A 21,400-nucleotide genomic window follows, 5' to 3' on the forward strand; every position below is an offset into this window, starting at 1 on the left:
ACGAAGACATGGGAGGATACATTTGAGTCTGACGCTCTGTGCGTCACCGTCAGACATGCTGTATTTAGTATGCAGGCAGCCACTTCTTGAAGATGCAAAAATAATACTATGTTTTGTAAACTGACTCTGAAATACTGAGAAAACAAGGTAAGTTAAAGAAATATGGGGAAGGTAGATATATAACAGACACATACAGCAAGGTATACATTTTGGAAACCAGTTCCTATGAGGAAATATAAATAAACAAAAGGTACCAATAGTGAGCTAAACTCTGTACATGCATGCATTCAAATGATCACATTCAATGCAAAATGTCAATCAAAAACAAAAAACAATGATTGTGTACTAAAATAAGGTAATTTACTTAAAAATTGATACATTGACTAATCCTGTGTACAGAACAGCTTTTCTTGGTAAACATAAGGCACCTTTCTTAAAACCAGATGTTGTGCACATTAAAAAAAAGTTCATATTATTCAGGCCATTTTACATGTTTCTTTACACATTAAAACATTAAGACAAAAACATTGTGTAGTCATTTATCTAGACAGATGAGCTTAAATTAGTTCAAATGTGATTTTACAAGGTAACTGGCATGATTGTAATGGACAGAATAGGTAATAAGAAAAGACACACAATCAATAGAAGATCTGAATCTTCAATGCAAAGGTTCAAAGTTTTTGAAGGCAGGAATGACCAACTTGTTTTTTTTGAGGCAAAGAACCCTGGTTATTTTCCACAAGTGCTAATAATGCAATGTGTTTTAATTTGGGACTATACATTTGTTTATGAAAAAAATCTTTTCATGTAAATGAAAGGTGACCTAAAGTTGCCTGTCTAATTTTACACTTTATAACAATGACAAATAATGATAATTCACACCCACACTTTCATAGGAAGTCATTAAACGTAGAATTTCACCTTAAAGTCGTAAATTTAGTGTTCGAAAGGTTGAGCTGCTCTGTAAAAACATTGAGAATGTCAGTTGCAAGAACAGTGTTAATAGTCCTGCAAGTAAAAATATCTTACCACAGTAATTCATACTATATGACATGACATGAATAAATAGCACATGCATTTGCATTATTCTATCACATTAGACATTTATGAGTCATATGATTCCCAAGCATCACAACATTAGATTCAAGGCAAATCTGTTTAAATGAGGCATTGAAAACAGCAATCCTATCTGACACTGACGAATCAGATGTGATATAGTGAGGTTGACTCGAAGGCTATTGGATAAAATACAACAAGGTTTATGAGGCATTCGGGAGCAGTGGGCATACATCTGCACCGACACACCTGCAATATCAGCAAGATTGAAAGTCATGTCGTCTAGATGAATAAATCTTAACATGACGGCGGTGTTGGCAATATTTGATTGGCGCTACTTCATTTCTTCAGGCCAGAGCTGGAGTAATGATCACATCACTCCTGTCATTATACCTGAACTTTCTAATCCTAACCGTGAATACATTCCAGGTTTTAACAAAAAGAGATGATTTCAATTAGAAAACCTTATTGCTAACACTCAGTTTTGTATTTGGACATCTAATGGAGAGACTTCTCAGGAAGGAAAGCAGAAGGAATATTTTTTTCAAAAAGGCTATTACTTAAAATATCAATATGTAGTTAACGGGACATTTTTTTGTTTTTATACATACATATAATTTGAATTAAACAGGGTGCGTTCACTCTTGATGTTTCAGTGGCCACATCTGCACATGAGTTGCCATTTTGAGACACTACAGCCACAAGCATATTCCAAGTTCGGGGGTTTAGTCCAAATATCACCCCAAATATGTCCACCTCTCAAGTCGCGTTCTCCCAAAAAGCTCCATTACTGCTGGCAGCATGCCACTCCTCCATACAGACGTACCATAAAACACAGCTTTCACAGAAAGCACCATATGCGTTTCAATTCTCTCCCAAAATATAAAAGAGTGTCTGAAGAAGGAAAATAATGGTGGCGATGGGGATAATGCCTGCAGAACAGTTGTTCCTTGTGGATGCGTTATGGCACATACTGTCCAGCAGAGGGTGCTACATGACACTAAGAGCATTACTGCAACAGGGCAAGGAACTACAGCTGTACTGTAGAGGGAGGCAAGTGTTCTGCTCAGCAGCGCCCCCACAGGTCGGTTTAGGAACTGAGGCAATAATTCATAAAAGTGAGCGTAAATATCTCCATGATTTCTCTCAGACTGGCATTGGAGGGAAAACTGATCATATTTTGATATCCTGTGATTCAACCATTTTGGCAAGTGTCTTCTTGACTCGAAGAGCTGTGAGGCGAGAGGCTGGGTTGTGTGCCCAGCATTCAGACATGAGCTTCAGCATGGCCCGTAAGCACTGTGTGAAGACAAAAAAAAAACACCAGATTGTTATTGTTACTATTAAATAGTCAGTTAAAAAGCAATGATATTTAAAGGCCAATTTAAATCAAAAGTTTATTAAAAACAGCATTTATTTGAAATAGAAATCTTCTGTAACAATACAAACTACCATTTATAGTTTGAAGTCAGTACATGTTTACTTGCAAAGACCTTTATTTATTTTTTTCTATTTTGAAAAAAAAAATGCTGTTCTTTTGAACTTTTTATTCAAAGAATTCTGAAAAAATAAAAAAATAAATAAATAAAAATCTATATATATAGGGTTGTCACAATACCATAAAAATGACTTACGATACTATACCAGTTGAAGTATCATGATACCAAGTAGTATCGTGATACCATGCAGTATTGATTCGTTTAAAGTTCAATTCTACAAAATGAATCAAAATTTCATAAATAAAAAGATGTAAATGAAAACAGACAATATTTTTCTCTGAACAATTTATCAATGTGAATGAATGACTGGCTACTGTTATCCATTAAAAATCATGTAAACAAATCTAAGCACTGCACAGAAGCTTTATGGAGTGACATTTAGATGCGGTATTTATACATTTAGACTGTACTTATAATTGCATAAATAATGTTTTAAATACAAAACTCTGAATATGATGGGAAACTTAAAACCGCCAGCAGGTGGCAGCAGTGTTCATGATTGAATCACTGAGTCGTTCAAACGATTCTTTCAAAACGTCTGAATCATTCAGGAGTGAATCAAATGACTGTTTTCTGAATGGCTTAGTGAATCAGTAATTCGCCCAAACTAACGCGGATTTGGATTCGAACACAGAAACGAAACAAAAACATCTTGCTCGTCTTGCTGAACTGTCAGGAGCATTTTTTGCTCGCATATCTTGAAATTTCCAAGTTATCAGCTTGTATTTTAAAACGTATTCATTTATAATGTTGAAAAAATATATATACAATGATTGATACCAATCCAACCAAGTGCAAAGCCACTATGTTAATGAACGGAATTGCATTCGTGCTGGCAAAGATGATTCCAGAAACGACTTATTACACGTGTTCTAAGAGTGGGCAAATGAATAAAAATACGAAAATACTTTCTTTTAAAATATTTTTATGTTGAATAATTGATTCTTAAGCTGCTGTTTTTAAATAACTTAAGACGGTGTGAATCTGACCCTCTCTTCTGATAAACTGCAGCATGAACAACGACGTGCGCGTGCAACTTCTCATTTCAAACTGAATTGAAGCGTCGGGAAACACTGAATACCATATAAAGCGTAGAGACAGCCTGTAGCCTACTACAGAAAGCACAGCAGAAAGACATTTTTGCAATAGACTTATAACGTAATGTTTCTGCTGGCGTGCATGTGAACGTTTTAAACAGTGTTCCTGCCGTACAACATATCTCGCGGGTAGTTTTAAGCTTTAGTATCGCGATACTACCGTAGTACCGGTATACCGTGCAACCATATATATATATATATATATATATATATATATATATATATATATATATATATATTAGTGGTGGGCCGTTATCGGCGTTAACGTGCTGCGTTAACGTGAGACTCATATCGCGCGATAAAAAAAATATCGCCGTTAATCTATTCTCAAAGTTGGGTTGGGAGCTGGGTCTAAACTACGCAAGATATGATGACTTTCACCTTGATATTTTAGCGCGGATGACGTATATCTAGTTGAATTGCAATGTAGGGGGCGAGAACGAGTCTTCAACTTCTGTGAAATTACCACATCAAATGAGACGCGCAGACATGGATGCAGTTATGAAGCCGCTTCAGGGCAGGTGCGTGCGTTGCTAGACCCTTTTTACTGGGGCACGTGCCCCAGTGAAAATCTGCTGTGCCCCAGTAAAATCTCAAGTTTGAGTTATAATTTACTTTGATAATCCCGAAATAAAGACATTATACTATATGCAACAACTGAATTGACGCTTCTAAAAGCAACGCAGTTTATTGGAAGATGCACGCAGATAGGCTATCCATACCCGCGTGCCTGTATATTTTACTGGAACGCGCACGTCGTACAGCCTTTTGCGCAGAAGTACTTGGTTACACAAGTTTGTATAGTTAATTGTGTTTTAAATGCAATTGTCAAGCAGTTTGTAATGCATTTTGGAAACAGGAGATGAGCGCCTGGTCTAATGCGCCACCTGGCTTGAGAAACCCGTTCTCAAAGACTTACTTTTAGTCATTATTTGGGTAGCACACATATTCTGAATGCCTTCAGAAGAATTCAAATTAGCCATTTTAATCTAGATTAATCTAGATTAATTTCAAGATTTAATCTAGATTAATCTAGATTAAAAAAATTAATCTATGCCCACCACTAATATATATATATATATATATTATGCAGCATAACTGTTTCCAACATCAATAATAAAAGTATATTAGAATGATTTCTGAAGGATCATGTGACACTGAGGACTGGAGTAATGGCTGATGAAAATGTAGGAATAAACACATTTTAAAAATATATGAAAACCATTATTTTAAACGTTAATAAAATTTCACAATATTACTGTTTTTTCTGTATTTTATGTCATTTTACATAATTATTCTGTAATGCAGCCTTGATGAGCATAAGGTAATTCTTCAAAAAACATTAAAATCTTACTGATCCCAAACTTTTAAATGCCAGTGTATCTGTTAGCAATAAGGTCAATTATATGGCTAATGTATGCCTACATGTTGACAAACATTTATGAGAAGATACAGTTGTGATTGACCTTTAACTTGAAGATTATTATACTGTAAGAAAATCTATTCCTTTTTTAACTTACTATTTAAAGAAACTTGAAATAAGACATTTTTTTCATGAATTGAACACTGTTGAACTAAACTGCAATGCTATATTTTACCTCGTCACTGTTCCAGCGATTAGACACCACTGGCCGCATGCCTTTAACACACACCACTTCCCTCATGTCTTCATAGGACGGTTCTGAAGGTACCATGTCCCAGTATGGCAACTGATAATCCTCAACAATACCTGTGCACATAAAAGAAAACACCATTATTAAAACAAATCCATCACATACAGTGCCTTGCAAAAGTATTCATACCCCTTCATTTTTTTTCACGTTTAGTTGCAGCATTATGTTAAACTGCTTTGAATTACCTTTTTTTTCCCACATCAATCTACATCTCATACACCACAAAGACAAAGCACAAAACAGGTTTGTAACAACTTTGCAAATTTATTAGAAATAAAAAACTGAAAAGATCCCGTTGCATAAGTATTCATACCCTTTTCTGGGACACTCGAAATTTAGCTCAGGAGCATTCATATTGCTTCTAGATGTTACTACACTTCGAGTGGAGTTAAACTGTGGCAAATTCATTTGAATGAGTATGATTTAGAAAGGCACACACCTCTCAGAAAAGGTCTAACAGCTGAAAATGCATATCAGAGCAAAAACCAAGTCCTGAGCTCAAGATAACTGCCTGTAGAGCTCAGTGACAGACTTGCGTTAAGGCAATGATCTAGGGAAGAGTTCAGAAAAAAATCTGCTGCACTGAAGGTTCACAGAAGCATGTAGCCTCCATTATCCATAATGGAAGATGACTGGAACAACTAGGACTCTAGAAAATGTCTGCCAGCCCCCATCCAAGCTGACAGAGCTTGAGAGGTGAAAAGGTGAGGCAAAGAATGGCAGATAATTGCCAAATGCAGATGTGCAAAGCTTGTCACATCATACCCAAAAAGACTTGAGGCTGTAAAGGTGCTTCAACTATGTACTGAGTTAAGGGTATGAATACTTATGCAATGTACTTATTTCAGTGTTTTATTTTTACTAAATTTGTAAAATTTGCAAATCTGTTTTTTGCTTTGTCATTATTATGGTGTATGGAGTGTAAATTGATGTGGGGAAAAACTAATTTAAAGCAGTTTAACATAATGTTGCAACAAAACAAAATGTGAATAAAATGAAGGGGTATGAATACTTTTGCAAGGCACTGTATTGGAGACATAAACATGCTTTGAAATGTGTGCACATTATCAAAACCTCACATACATTATCATAACACACACACACACAACTAACCTCCTGTCACGCATCGACGGGCCATCTCCCAAACAATGAGACCATAGCTGTAAATATCAGCCATTATGTACGCTTGGAATTGGTTCTTATTTAGGGTCTCATCTAGGACCTCTGGTGCCATGTACCGCCGTGTGCCCATCCTTGTGCTCAGAGGGACGTCCACCTCATTGGTATCACTAAAATAAAAGCAAATTATGTGATCAATACATTACTAATGATTGCATTTTAGCTGTAAATGAAGTGTGCTTCATTGTGCATGTCTGAGCATGTGTTCACCTGTTGTATTTCACAGCCAGGCCCAGATCAGCGATACAGCAGGTGCCATTCTTCTTTATGAGGATGTTTTTGCTCTTCAGGTCTCTGTGAGCGATGGCAGGTTTGCCCTGTGTGCCGTAGATTTCTGTGTGGAGGTGGCAAAGGCCGCAGGCTGCAGAATAAGCCAGCCTCAGCAGAGCTTGTGTGTCCAGGGTGGTGTATTTCAGATAGTCATAGAGAGAACCGTTCTCGTGGTAGTCCGTGATGAGGAAAAGCTGAGTGAACGCTCCTGTGCCTTTAATATCTGCAGCTATAAAGCCTGGAGCAAGATGAGAAGAATGAGTGTTAATGTTAAAATAAAAGGCAGTATGTAATCACAGCAGAAAATAAAAAAATCTACCTTGAACCAGCTAAATGTTTTACTGCCCCTTTGAATTATTGTTCATTTTGTCAGCCATTTTTTAAATTTAGCCCATCTATTAAATTAGTTTTAGTCTCAGTCCTGTCAAATATAATGTTTAGTGATCATATTTAGCCCTGTTTTTGTTTAGTCAAGTTGCAGCTGACTAAATGTCTGAGCTTTTCAGTTTAGTTTTAGTCAATAAAACATTTCTGTCATGCTGTATAATGTTTAAATGGATTAAAAAAAACAATTTGTGCTCAAAAGTATAATCACAAATTGATTGTTGTCATTTGAGAATTTATTTTTACATAATAAATGCTGAATGACACTTTAATTTAAGCCGAACAACTCACATGGAGATCGGTAATTGCCATCTTACTTGATTGTGTGTTTTCAGATCATTGTTGGTGCTTACGCAAAGAAGTGTGGTTGCCAGATTGCAAAAATTAATCAAAACACGGGTAATGTATCCTTATAACAGAGAAGCTCTGATTTGGAGATTTGATCTCTTGATATCTGGCAACCGCACACATGATTACTCACATAGTAGAGGCATGTACAGCAATCCGCAATATTTTGTCTCCTTTTTTCAGACGAAAATAAAAATCGTTTTTGATTTAAAAAAAACAAAAACAAAAAAACATTTTAGTCTCGTCTTTTATCGTCAACGATATTGCATGTTGATAGTCACAATTATTGTTTATTGACCTTTTTGTCATCTTCTCATAGTCTCAATTACACTACCAGTTTTCGGACAGTAAAATGTTTTTTAAATAAGTCTCTTCTGCTCACCGAGCCTGCATTTATTTGATCCAAAGTACAGCAAAAACAGTAATATTTTGAAATTTTTTACTATTTTCTATTTGAATATATTTATAAAATGTAATTGATTCCTGTGATTTCAAAGCTGATTTTTTATCATCATTACTCCAGTCACATGATCCTTCAGAAATCATTTTATTATTCTGATTTGCTGCTCAAAAAAATTATGTTGAAAACAGCCGAGGAGAACTTTTTCAGGTTTCTTTGATGAATATAAAGCACAGAAGAACAGCATTTATCTGAAATAGAAATCCTTTGTAACATTATAAATGTCTTTATCATCAATTTAAAGCATACTTGCTAAATAAAAGTATTTATTTCTATGAATGCATGAAAGCTTTTGAATGGTATAGTGTATAATGTTACAAAAGCTTTTCATTTCAGATACATGCTGATCTTCGGACCTTCCATTCATCAAAGAATCCTGAAAAAATTTACTCAACTGTTTTAAATACTGATAATAATAAAAAATGCTTTGGAGCAGAAAATCAGCATATTAGAATGATTTCTGAAGGATCATGTGACACTGAAGACTGGAGTAATGATGCCAACAAATTTAGCTTTGACCACAGGAATAAATTACATTTTAAAATATATTCAAATAGAACAGTTATTTTAAATAGTAAAAATATTTCACAATATTACTGCTTTCACTGTATTTTGGATCAAATAAATGCAGGCTTGCTGAGCAAAAGAGGCTTGTTTAAAAAACATTAAAAATCTTACTGTCAAAAACTTTTTCAAAGCTCATCAGCGAACATATTTCATCATAGTTTTCATTAACAAAATTAACACTATTTTGAATAAAATTAAAATGTGTACATTGATCTTAATAATAGCAAATAACTAAAATGCATATATACAATATGTAATGGGGTTCCCTACTCATAGTCTTTGGTCTTTTTTGTGTTAAAACTTACCGAGTATATTTTCGTGCCTCATGAGCACTGTCTGGTAAATCTCAGTCTCTCTGAACCAGCTGGCCTCTTCACGGGTAAAGAACACTTTCACAGCCACCTTTTCTCCTCTCCAGCGACCAAGCCACACTTCTCCATACCGCCCCTTCCCGATTTGACGTACCATCTGAATTTGTTTAGCAATTGTACGCTGGACCTGTGAATCAACAATTGGACAACTATCGTATCATATCATAACGTATCATAACCGACAAAAGTTGCAAAAGATCAAAGATCTGAGCATAACTACAAACATTTATACTGTCTAAAGAAATTTCTATGTTTTACCTGACATTTTATATATTTATTTTTTTAACTGTATTCATTTTTATAACCAGAAACCACAATTTTTAACATTTGTTTTCACTGACCTTTCAAACCCCATTCTTATTTTAAAAAACATGTTCTGAAATAGTTCCTCACCAGCAGGGGGAGCCCAGAACCGGAGCCAGTGCTGGACTGACTAATAAGATCTTTGAGAGACTCTCCTACAGGAATGAAGGCCTCGTCTTGCTCCAGATCTCTCTGGTACCGTCTCCGTCCTGTCTGCAGTTTATACCTGATCAAACAGCCACACAGAGCATATAATCACCTTCAATATGATGTTACATCACAGAAGCCTTCCATGAAGGGATCAGTAACTTATTACTAAGGGCTACAGTATATATCCGAGCATTAAGGTCAAGCATAAAAGGTGCTAAATTTACTCGACTATCTTAAACAGGTGTGCCAGTGTTATCAGTGTGCCGGTCAATAATTAACAGACTGGGGTGCATCTTTCATTCATTTCAGCTGGATAAACATGTCATTATGAAATAAAAGTCTCACCTGTAGTAACACACCACAGTTATGGCTACCAAAGTGAAGCAACACACCGTCACAGAGATCAGGAAGGCCAGCAAGTGGGCGTTCCATAACGATGGCTCTGGATTACAATGAGAAATTGATAAGAAGAAATGTTTCTTCAGCACCAAATCAGCATATTAGAATTTAAATTGGCCCCATTCAGAAGTTTACATACACTTGATTCTTAATACTGTGTTGTTACCTGAATGATGCCACAAATGTGTATTTGATCCCTTTCCAGCAATGACTGTATGATTTTGAGATCCATCTTTTCACACTGAGACAACTGAGGGACTCATATGCAACTATTACAGAAGGTTCAAACGCTCACTGATGCTCCAGAAGGAAACACGATGCATTGAGAGCTGGGGTTGCAAACTTTTGACCAGAATGAAGATACATCTTTACATTTTTTTTATTGATTTTTGATTTTTTTGATTTAGTACTGCCCTTCAGAAGCTACTGAAGATACTCACATGTTTCCCAGAATACAAAATAAGTTCAGATTTATCATGATCTTCAAATTCAAAAAGTTTTCACTTCCCTGGCTCTTAATGCATTGTGTTTCCTTCTGGAGCATCAGCGAACGTTTGAACTATCTGTAATAGTTGTCCCTCAATGTGAAAAGATGGATCTCAAAATCATACAGTCACTGTTGGAAAGGTTTCAAATACACAAAAATGCAAGAATTTCTGGGACCTAAAGGATTTTTTCTGAAAAACAGCAGGCAGTTTAACTGTTCAGGACAAACAAGGGACTTATGAACAACTATCACTAGACAAAAACTAAAAAGGCTGTGGATCATTCATGTAACAACAGCATTAAGAATCAAGTGTACAGAAACTTTTGAAAAGGGTCATTTTTATAAATTCAACTATTATTTTCTCTTGTAGACTATATGTAAATGTATTTTATGAGAAATATCTTATTCAGGTCAGTACTAAATAAAAAAAATAACATGCATTTTGTACGATCCCTCTTAAGGTGTATGTAAACTTTTGACTTCAACTGTACATATAGGCACAAATACATATATTTATAATATTTAGGTTCTTCTTAAATGACGTGCAACTTACTTCCAGGAATAGGAGGTGGAAGTGTGGGCTGAAGGTCTCTATTACATAAATCAGTGGAACAGCACTCAATGGTCCGTCTGGTCTGAGAATTAGGAGAGTCCTAGACAACAATAACCACACAGTCAATGATAATGCCTCAGCACTTAAACATTTATTCCTCACTCTCCCTTTCATATATTACCTTGCACTGGAAGTGGGAGCCCTCATACTTCATGCAGCCAGAGGTGAGGATAGCCTCGCCGTGCTCATCCTCCTCAATGATAGCAAAACACTGGCCGTTTGTCCTGCGTAAAGGCATAAAGACCATTTAATCACAGTGTTTGCATTGAGGTGAGAAGTTAGAGGAAGTGGAAAGTGGCTGGTGTGAACAGCAGGACGGTGTACTCACTCGCAGGTGTTGTTCGTGGCATCTTCGGGACAGTGGCCTGAGCAGTAGCAGCTAAGAAAGCGAGCAGCATCTTCTGGGGCCACAGTGGACCCGTCCCCTCCTTGGGGTCTCTTTGAATCCGTTCCAGGCTTGACTCCAGTGCCGTGAAGCATGTAGTCTGGGTTCTGCCCACCTAGAACAGTGAAAATGAAAATGAAAACCAAAAATGAATATGCGTACAAGTCTTAGGACTTGGAATATAATGTATGAATCTTATATAAGATCTTACATAACATTAAAAATTGTATAAATCACTCGCTTTTCTAAAGAAACATTGTTCAACAGCAACACCAGCAGGTAAAGTTAAAAGCAGGAGTCCACATCTCTCGCCTTCTCTGAGCCCATTGAGTTTTAACAGACCCCCTAAAGCGTGCGGTGAGTTTGATGGGGGGTAATTGAGAATGAATGGGGGAAAGTCATGTGAGACTGGATATGACAGGTTATGATTGGCTGTGGTTGGTTCATGCGATAAATCCCGTCTCGTGTGTTTGTGTGTGTTCTGCATTCACAAATCAGTCTGAAAGAACAATATAATGGCGTTAATGGGAAGACTAATTTAAAAAATAAGTAAACAACTCACTTAGATATAACCAATTTGTTACATCAAAATAAGACTTGAAATGGCATGAAAACATGATCAGTGGGAGTTTTAGTGAGTAATCAGTTTGGTGAAATTTAAAGTGAATTTAATATGACCAATAATATCCAACGTGACCAATATTTACTGAGCTTTGATGACTGATGATCAGGAAAATTTTAAAAACGAGTTGAAAGTTAACTATTAAAAAGAATAGCTGAACGTAAGTTCACAAATAAAATAGGATATATTGTTGAAATTGGTACTGCAAATTATTTATTACTTTGGAATAAATGTAAAAAGCTTAAAACACTAACTTGATGAGATTCATACTTGGCTTTAATAAACAGAATATTGATTATACTGTTAAATTATTAGATAGAATTGTTTTTTTTGTTTTTTGTTTTTTTGCTGCTGCTGCTTTTTTTCTTGGTTTATTTAACCAAGATGAGAGGGACATGGGATAAATGTGAATGGGAATTAATAAAAAAAAAGACAAAAACAAACAAACAAACAAACAAACAATGTAATTGTAATAAATATATTACAGAAGGTTCAAACGTTCACTAATGCTCCAGAAGGAAAAATGATGCATTAAGGTGTACACTTTTAAACAGAATGAATGTGTACATTTTTCTCGTTTTGCCATATTTTTGCCCTTCTGTTTCCCAGAAGACAAAATAAGTTTAATTTACCCTGATCTTCAAATTCAAAAAGTTATCCTAATGTTTTTCTTTCTGAAGCATCAGTGAGCCTTTGAACCTTCTGTAATAGCTCCTCAGTTGTCTTCAGTGTGACAAAATGGATCTCAAAATCATACAGTCATTGTTGGAAATGGTTCAAATACATAAAAATGCTCAAAAAACAAAGAATTTGTGAGAACTGAAGGATTTTTCTGAAGAACAGTGGGCAGTTTAACTGTACAGGACAAACAAGGGACTCATGAACAACTATCACAAAAAAAGAAAAGCTGTGGATCATTCCGGTAACTGGGTCATGAACTGGGTCATTTTTATAAATTCAATATATATATGCTATATATATAGCACAGCCACTTGAAAACAAAACCACTCTTATTGCCTTCATTCTATGCTAAATTATACTGCAACGAATCTAAGGATCTTAGATAAATAGGTAGGAGTGAGAAAAACAGATCACCATAGACTGTGAGTAAAAGAGTGTGATAAGGATTGAAAACTGGGACAAAGAGAGAGACATGCAGATTTCTTGGTGCTGTAACCTGATCCGTCTGAGTGCGTGAGCATTTGTCGCAGACAGACAGGGCGCATATTGCCCCAGGCACAAAGACTCATGTATTTAGTATTGCTGTGGGTGCTTCCTCTTAGAGCCCTGCTGCTCGTCCTGCAGGTCCAGGCAGGCCTAAACCCAGTCAAAATAAGCCCACACTAAAACAGGCATGCTGCTGTTTAGTAAAACACCACATTCCACACCTAGGATCTCATTACTAGAGCCGTGCTTCAGACCCGTTCCACGTCTTAGGCTCCTTCGGTCTGAATATTACCATTAAATATCAGATGAAGACGAGAGATAGTCCTTATAAATCACAGAGCCTCATTTCCCGCAGATGGGCAAATCCAAACAAATATAAAAGTCAAACTCCATCCAGTAGGCAGATCTTGCCTGCTATCAGCAGGGTTACACGACAGCAACACCTTCAGCCATATCAGCTGGGGTGGAGACCACTAAACTGATATACAGTCTGATAAAACAGAAGCGTGGAGCCAGGATGCTTTAAACCCTGAGAGCTGATATCAGCCTGGGGAATGAAGAGGACGTGGCACAATAATATCGGAGGAAGAGAATAAACAAAGCGCTTGTTGAGGAGAATCTCATATAAATATATGGTCTCTAATTAGATATCGCTTCAGTACATGTTTATATTCATATTCAGTGTAATCAGTGAAGAAGCAGGTTGTGTAAATAAACAGAAATGTCAAATATTTAAGTGCAGGTTCAGTGCTTCTATGGCATTGTGGGGAGAAGCAAAGTGCCTTACAGAACAGTGAATATAATAATATATGTAAAAATATGGAAATGTGATATCTGTGAGACAGAGAATGTTTAAAGGGCAGAAGAAAAAGAAAGGTTTTGTAGAAAATGTGAGCTGCATCTCATGAAAACAGGACCAAATCACATACTGTAACACTCCAAAATAAAAAAAAATAAAAATAAATATTTATATATTTATCCATAGAATACAGATTCTATGGGTTTTCAGCATTTTTGTGTATTTGAATCATTTCCAACATTGACTGTATGATTTTAAGATCTATCTTTTCACAGTGGGGACAACTGAGGGACTCATATGCAACTATTACAGAAGGTTCAAACTAAAAAAAACAAAACAAAACAAAAAAAAACAACAACAACACGGTGCATTAAGAGCCGGGGGTGAAAACTTTTTGAATTTGAAGATCAGGGAAAATTTGACTTATTTTTTCTTCTGGGAAACATGTAGCTATCTTCTATAGCCTCTGAAGGGCAGTACTAAATGAAAAAAAAAATGATATTAAGAGGAAATAAGAAAAATGCACACATCTTCATTCTGTTCAAAAGTTTTCACCCCCGGCTCTTAATGCATTGTTTTTCCTTCTGAAGCACCAGTGAGTGTTTGAACCTTTAATAATAGTTGCATATAAGTCCCTCAGTTGTCCTCAGTGTGACAAGATGGATCTCAAAATCATAGTCATTGTTGGAAGGGTTAAAATACACATAAATGCTGAAAAACCAAAGAATTTGTGGGACCTGAAAGATTTTTCTAAAGAACAAAACAAAGAAACAAAAAACACAGCTGAGGATCATTCAGGTAACAACACCGCATTAAGAATCAAGGGTATGTAAACTTTTGAACAGGATCATTTTTACAAATTCAACTTTTATTTTTTCTTGTGGACTACATGTAAACGTCTTTTATGTGAAATATCTTATTAAGGCCAGTACTAAAAACATGCATTTTGTATGATCCCTCTTATTTTGGTCAAATAATTAACATTTTAGAGATTCTGCAAGGTGTATGTAAACTTTTGACCTCAACTGTAAGCCTTTTTCAAACTGTTATCTTTTAATATATTTTTATTTCTCAATCAATATTTTTCATTTCTCATTAGATTTTAGTAACTGCAACACATTAAATTTTTACAATACTATAGTAAAAAATGCATGAATATTCAGTGTAAATATTAAAATATACCTCACTATCTTTATTAAAAAATGGTAACACTTTAAAATAAGGTTTCATTAATGTTAGTCAATGTACTAACTAACATGAATGAACAATATATATACTACAGTATTTATTCATTCTTTGTTAATATTAATGAAAATACAGTCATTCATTTCTAGTTCATGTTAATTCTCAGTGCATATCTAATGTTAACAAGCACAACGTTCAAACGTGAAATTAACATTTACTGAGATAAATAAATGCTGTAAAAATATTGTTCATCCTTAGTTCTGTTAACTAATGAACCCTATTGTAAAGTGTTACCAAAAAAGTCACAATATAAAAAGAAAACTTTATTGTCCAAAACACTTTATTTGGTTACACTTTACTTTAAGATGTATTTTAATTGTACATATGTGACCCTGGACCACAAAACCATTCTTAAGTCGCTGGGGTATATTTGTAGCAATAGCCAAAAATACATTGCATGGGTCAAAATTTTTGATTTTTCTTTTATGCCAAAAATCATTAGGAAATTAAGTAAAGTTCATGTTCCATGAAGATTTTTTGTAAAATTCCTACTGTAAACATATCAAAATGTAATTTTTGATTAGTAATATGCATTGTTAAGAACCTAATTTGGACAACTTTAAAGGTGATTTTCTCAGTCTTTTTGATTTTTTTGCATCCTCAGATTTCTGATTTCAAATAGATGTATCTCAGTCAAATATTGTCCTATCCTAACAAACCATACATCAATAGAAAGCTTATTTAATGAGCTTTCATATGTATAAATCAAAGTCAAATTTAACCTTATGACTGGTTTTGTGGTCCAGGGTCACATATAAGTATTGAGTAATATTATTTGACTACTTGTACTTACTATTATGGTTTGGATTAGGGTTACTTGCATGTAATTATGCATTATTGTGATTATAATAGTAAGTTTATGTAACATATAACAAGGACACCATAAAATAAAGTGTTACCCTTTATTTTCTTTTATCACTATTTAATGTTTTTGAAATACAACCTGTGCATGTTTTATGAGATCCACCGAGGGACTTGAAATGATCTGAGTGGAAAAACATCATGCACGGCCAGGAATAAAAGTGTGCTTGACAATACAGCGGCCATAATCAGTTTTATTGAGTGGGATCCTGGAACAGATGTGTCAAACATGATAAGATGTTACTCAACACCCTGTCAATTTGTGGAACATCGCTTACAAAAGAACAAAAGTGTCATGAAACATTCTGCTGAATGGCCTGAAGGTGAAATGGTGAGAAGTGGGATTAGGAGGGAAAATGAAAGCCCAGATTAGGAACACAAGAGACAGGATTATAGTGTATAAATGTGAGGTTGAAGACCGGGTCGAGTGGCACGAGCTCTGGAGACGGATCAAACGCTCTCGAGTCCTTCTCTCTTTTCATGTACTGCTTTGTCTCTTGGTGTATGAGTCAGTCCATTCATATGCTACACTCCCGCGAAAGCCGGCGATATAAATCTTCTGTTTATGTGTCACGGTTCGGTTTTTGCACTTGAGAAATGTTCATTCGAAGCCATGAAGGCGTCCCACGGCCTCCTCCATTAGGGCAAAATGCAAAATACACGGCGAAAGCATTTGATGTTACATCTTTGATCACTTCACAGTTTAGTCCAGGCGCCGTTGCTGTCACACGGGGCCCAGTGTGATAATGGAGGTGGAAACTGGTAACATAAACATGGTGCAATAGAGACAGGAAACAGAAAGAAAGAAAAACAGTATCACTCTGAAAGTCCTGCTCTCAGCGAGTGGCCAGTAAATTAAAGGAATGCTAACGGTGTAGTCAGAAACACGGCTCGCTTTTAAGAGCAACTGTAAAAGGCAGGCTAATCTGTTATGATGTGTTGAGCCCTACACGTCCTAACAGCTACAATGCGCAGATAAGCGCAAGCTAAATTCCCACAACAACCACAAACAACCGCAGGGCACAGGAATGTTATCTGAGCTGAAATACATAAAACAGTTTTCGAGCCAGAAGGGTTACTAAATCAGAGCAGATGCGACTTGTTGCACTATCTCTGAAGTACCTCTGAGGCACCGAGTGATTCATTGACATTACGAAGCCACCGAATACATTTGCTCTCCTTCCCCCCCTCTGTGTTTTTCCTTGGCTCCGAGAGATGGATCTACAGAGCATCGCCGTGCTCCTTACATGTGTGCTTGATTCTGGCTCGCCGTCACCGTGGAGTCTGAGGTCTGGCAGTACTCAGGCAGTAATGAGTCCTGCTGACCGCATTCTCCCAGCCTGTAGGCAGCTCGGCTCAGACTCCAACGCCAGCCTCTTAAAGAGACACTTCGGCTCCATTTTCCATACAGTCGGCCCAAACATATACGGGTCATTCCAGCTGGAATCATCAAATGGTCCCCAACTGACCACCTCAGATTTGTCTGAAAAAAATCTATGTGATGGGTAATATGCCCAATAGATCATATACAACATTTCAGATCTCTACTGTGCATGCTTTTTTTTTTTTTTTACAAAAAATCTGTAAAAAAGTTTTGGCATCACAGTCTGAGTGACCATGTTCAGACTGAAATATCTCCAGAACTAGTTGTGCCAGGTCCATGAAATTTTCTGGGCTAAGAGTCCTAGTCCAGCACTGCATGAATGACAACTCAAAGCATTGTTACTGAATTTACACCTGAATGCTGGCCCTCTACTTTTCTTTGAAACTATTACTTTAAGGTTTTCAGAAATGACACCAGGTGTGAACATGTAAAAATCAGTACAGAAAAATGAGGCAAAACCCCATCCTAATTTTTTGATATTTTATCAATAACAATATGCTCTTTCCAAAAAAAAAAAAAAAAAAAAGTTTCATGTTCACACCTGGTGTCATTCATGGGAAATATTGCTCTGAACATTGGTGTAAATTAGTTTTTTCAATTTTTGGACCTTAATATCTCAACATCCATAAGACTCTATTGTCTGATGTCAAAGGATGTGAAAGACATGGTACATATCAGACCATTTACCAAGTTTGATGCTTATACATTGAAAATTGAGGTTTCTATGGACATCTGAAAACCCTTAAAGTAATAGTTTCAAAGAAAAGTAGAGGGCCAGCATTCAGGTGTAAATTCAGTAACAATGCTGTGAGTTGTAATTCATGCAGTGCTGGACTAGGACTCTTAGCCCAGAAAATTTCATGGACCTAGCACAACTAGTTCTGGAGATATTTCAGTCTGAACATGGTCACTCAGACTGTGATGCCAAAACGGGGTAAAAAACAAACTTTTTTACAGATTTTTTGTGAAAAAAGTACACACAGTAGAGGTCTGAAATTTTGTATATGATCTATTAGCCATATTACCCATCACATGGATTTTTTTCAGACAAATCTGAGGAGGTCAGGTGGGGAACTTTTCCAAAATTTGATGATTCCAGCTGGAATGACCCATACACAGCGCTCTACAGTTACACATCCAATCAAAGTAGGTACTGTGGAACACCAAACAACAGGTGAAGCCAATCAGCAAAAGATGGATCTTAAAATCATACACTCATTGTTGGAAAGGGTTCAAATACACAAAAAGGCTGGAAAACCAGCTGTGGATCATTCAGGTAACAACACAATATTAGGATTCAATGGGGTGTAAACTTTTGAACTGGGTCATTTTTATAAATTCAACTATTATTTTCTCCTGTGGACTATATGTAAACATCTTTTATGTGAAATATCTTATTCAGGTCAGTACTAAATAAACAATAACATGCATTTTGTATGATCCCTTTTATTTTGGCCAAATAATTAACATTTTTAATGATTCTGCAAGGGGGGTGTAAACTTTTGACCTCAACTTTAAGTCACACTTTAAAGTGTCTAAATGTCACAGAATTAAAGATCAAAATGCCAAACCTAGTTGTAAGAAAATTATTCCTTTGTAACAGAAAACAAGAATTCTAGAGATGCACGATATTGGATTTTCGCTGACATACAATATTTTAGCCTATGCTGATACAGGTATATTTAATTTTGTTTGGAAACACCAAGTATTTCCTGTGCAGAAATTATACAAACATTTTAATTTTGGTTAGTTTTGAGCAAACACTTGCTTGTTATAATTAAATAAACAATAATAGTTAAATAAACAATAATAACTTTGTGTCATGTTTGTGTGTGTTATGCTTGTGAACTATAGCTTCTGAAATTTAAAATTAAAAAAAGTTTTGCTAGATAAACTCATGATTCTGAAAAAATAAAAGTATTTTTTCCCCTCAGAACTGGACTTTATATCTCACTTATGAGTTAATATCTCACAGTTCAGAATCGTGATATATAAGCTCGCAATGCATGAAAAAAGTTGCAATTTGAATTTGTGATCTTATGGCTAGCTCTCTTATTTGAATGAATGATGAATGATTCTGTCATCATTTACTCACCCTTATGTCATTCCAAACCTTTTTAACTTTCTTCTGTGGAACACAATAGAACATCATTTTTATTTTATTTTATTTATCGATTTTTGTCCACACAATGAAAATCACTGGGGTAGTGCTGTTTTGGACCATACTGGCTTTCATTATATTCACATTAACAGCTGAAATGTTCTTCAAAATATCTTCTTTTGTGTTCTCAAGGTCATTTTTCATGAATGTTTGAAGTCAGCTTCCCTCAAGTTCAAACACATGTCCTAACAGAATAACCACTAGTGCACTTCATCATACTAAGTATAAACATGTTCCACAAAACTTTTTTTCTTCATTTTCAACAACACATCTATATTTTAACATCTAACCAGTGTAATTTTGTGAAACATTTTGACTAAAAAAAGTGCTATATCTATAAATCCATGTTTTGATATTTGGTTATATCTGGCAACAACAACTTTTTAATGTGGTATAAGTGTCCACATACTTTTTAACGACCACTATTTCAAGCCATAGTGTTGCTTGAACACTGTCAGCGTAAGATGAGGCAGTAGCTGAAGCTTTAACTGTGATCTCCAGGGTAAACATCTGTGGTTTGACCCTATTAAAGCAGAGGGTAGAGTAGGCAGCTCAGACGCTATTGAAGCTGTAATGGGAGGCTGGTCAAGAGGTAAGCTTTGAATATGAGTGCTTCAGTCTTCACACCTTCATGAACAGGCTATGCTAGCTGTTTCTGGTTTCTGTAAAGTACAAAAGTGACAGCAATACCGCAAAGAAGCTGCATGCAATTTTTTGAAATTACAAACCGAAAAAGTAGTACGCTTTGTGGATAAATCTCCATGTGTTCTCTGTGTTGCAGTAAGACTTGACAGGAAATGATGCAATGAGCCAGCCAAGTCTCTATGAGGGCGTTTGGATCGCAAGCCTATAATCAGGACTCTGGTACTCATGACAGTCTCTTAGTGTCTGCAGCAGAAACGTAGGAGAGGGTAAATAAAAACACAAAAATCCTCCAAGATGTCCTCGTGCCAAAATACATCACTGGGTATCCATTAGATACATCAAAATAACATGTGAATCATGTATGCTTGAGGGACGACATGTAGGAGGTTTGCCCTTCTGTGAGAGGCTGAAATATTAGACACATTCATTTATTTAATTCTAACACCAGTTGCTCATTAAAATTTGTACATGGTTACAACAAAAAGAAACTGAACAATGTGGAAAGGCCAGGCTGTAGATTGTGGGCTGGCAGGAACGACTTAGGCTTTAAGTGGCCGTTAACCTGAACCTGTCATTATTATTTATTTACTTTCATCTCTTTAATAACGATCATTATAATTATCGCATGGGCTTCCATTTCAGGGCAAAATCCCCCAACACGTAATAATCCAGCACTATTTGAAGAACAGCTTGTTAAAAATGGAATGAGGGGGAAGGAAAAAAGGGAACATGTGGAAAACAACGGCCTGCCTGACACAGACCAATAAAGTTGGCTGCCTTTATGAAAGTAAAGCTCTAATGGGCTCGGAGACACCTCTAGAGCCAAGTACCTAACAGCAAGCTGTAAAAGTGAGAGTTCAGACCGCCTTTAACAGGCTCCTGCGTCGCACTGCCGAACAAATGCTCGCGAAACTGAACGCATGTCGCAGTACAGAAGCTCAACGGAGTCCTCTATTCAAATGCTTTGAAACCTGTGGTTGACAAAAACAAGGAAAGGAACAGTCACGCACACCAACACAGGCCTTCATTGTCAGACAGTAATGATTATTTCCGGAGAGCAGCATGCATTTGGCATATTTAGTCCGGTACCTGTCAGCCAGCACAACACAGGAAATAGTTAAAGTGTCAGGGAAACTCGCAGCACCGACAATAGACTCAACAAGCTTCCTGTAGTAGGGCCCGGGCGGGCGGCCCAGCGTGGTAGAGCGGTGCACCATGGGAAATGAGGGCAGACGGGCAGAAACACAAAACGGTCTTAAAACCAAGTTTTAATCT

The 21,400-nt window shown here is 36.2% G+C and overlaps 1 protein-coding gene across 1 annotated transcript in view; it reads right to left on the minus strand.

Moving 5' to 3' along the window:
• Window positions 1-11: 11 nt before the first annotated feature.
• The window catches only part of bmpr1ab (bone morphogenetic protein receptor, type IAb), a 67,076-nt gene continuing 45,687 nt past the window's right edge, over window positions 12-21,400 (minus strand). Inside the window, exons 4-13 of the mRNA XM_073827705.1 lie at window positions 11,185-11,356; window positions 10,978-11,080; window positions 10,797-10,896; window positions 9,703-9,799; window positions 9,298-9,433; window positions 8,839-9,031; window positions 6,715-7,012; window positions 6,439-6,614; window positions 5,251-5,381; window positions 12-2,355 (exon numbers count right to left, since the gene is read on the minus strand). Of these exons, the coding sequence (XP_073683806.1) occupies window positions 2,230-2,355; window positions 5,251-5,381; window positions 6,439-6,614; window positions 6,715-7,012; window positions 8,839-9,031; window positions 9,298-9,433; window positions 9,703-9,799; window positions 10,797-10,896; window positions 10,978-11,080; window positions 11,185-11,356 (1,532 nt within the window). The 3' untranslated portion in view covers window positions 12-2,229. The remainder of the gene's footprint in view (window positions 2,356-5,250; window positions 5,382-6,438; window positions 6,615-6,714; window positions 7,013-8,838; window positions 9,032-9,297; window positions 9,434-9,702; window positions 9,800-10,796; window positions 10,897-10,977; window positions 11,081-11,184; window positions 11,357-21,400) is intronic.

The sequence above is a fragment of the Garra rufa genome, chromosome 22 (genome assembly GCF_049309525.1).
Source record: "Garra rufa chromosome 22, GarRuf1.0, whole genome shotgun sequence".
In the NCBI taxonomy this organism is placed as follows: domain Eukaryota; kingdom Metazoa; phylum Chordata; class Actinopteri; order Cypriniformes; family Cyprinidae; genus Garra; species Garra rufa.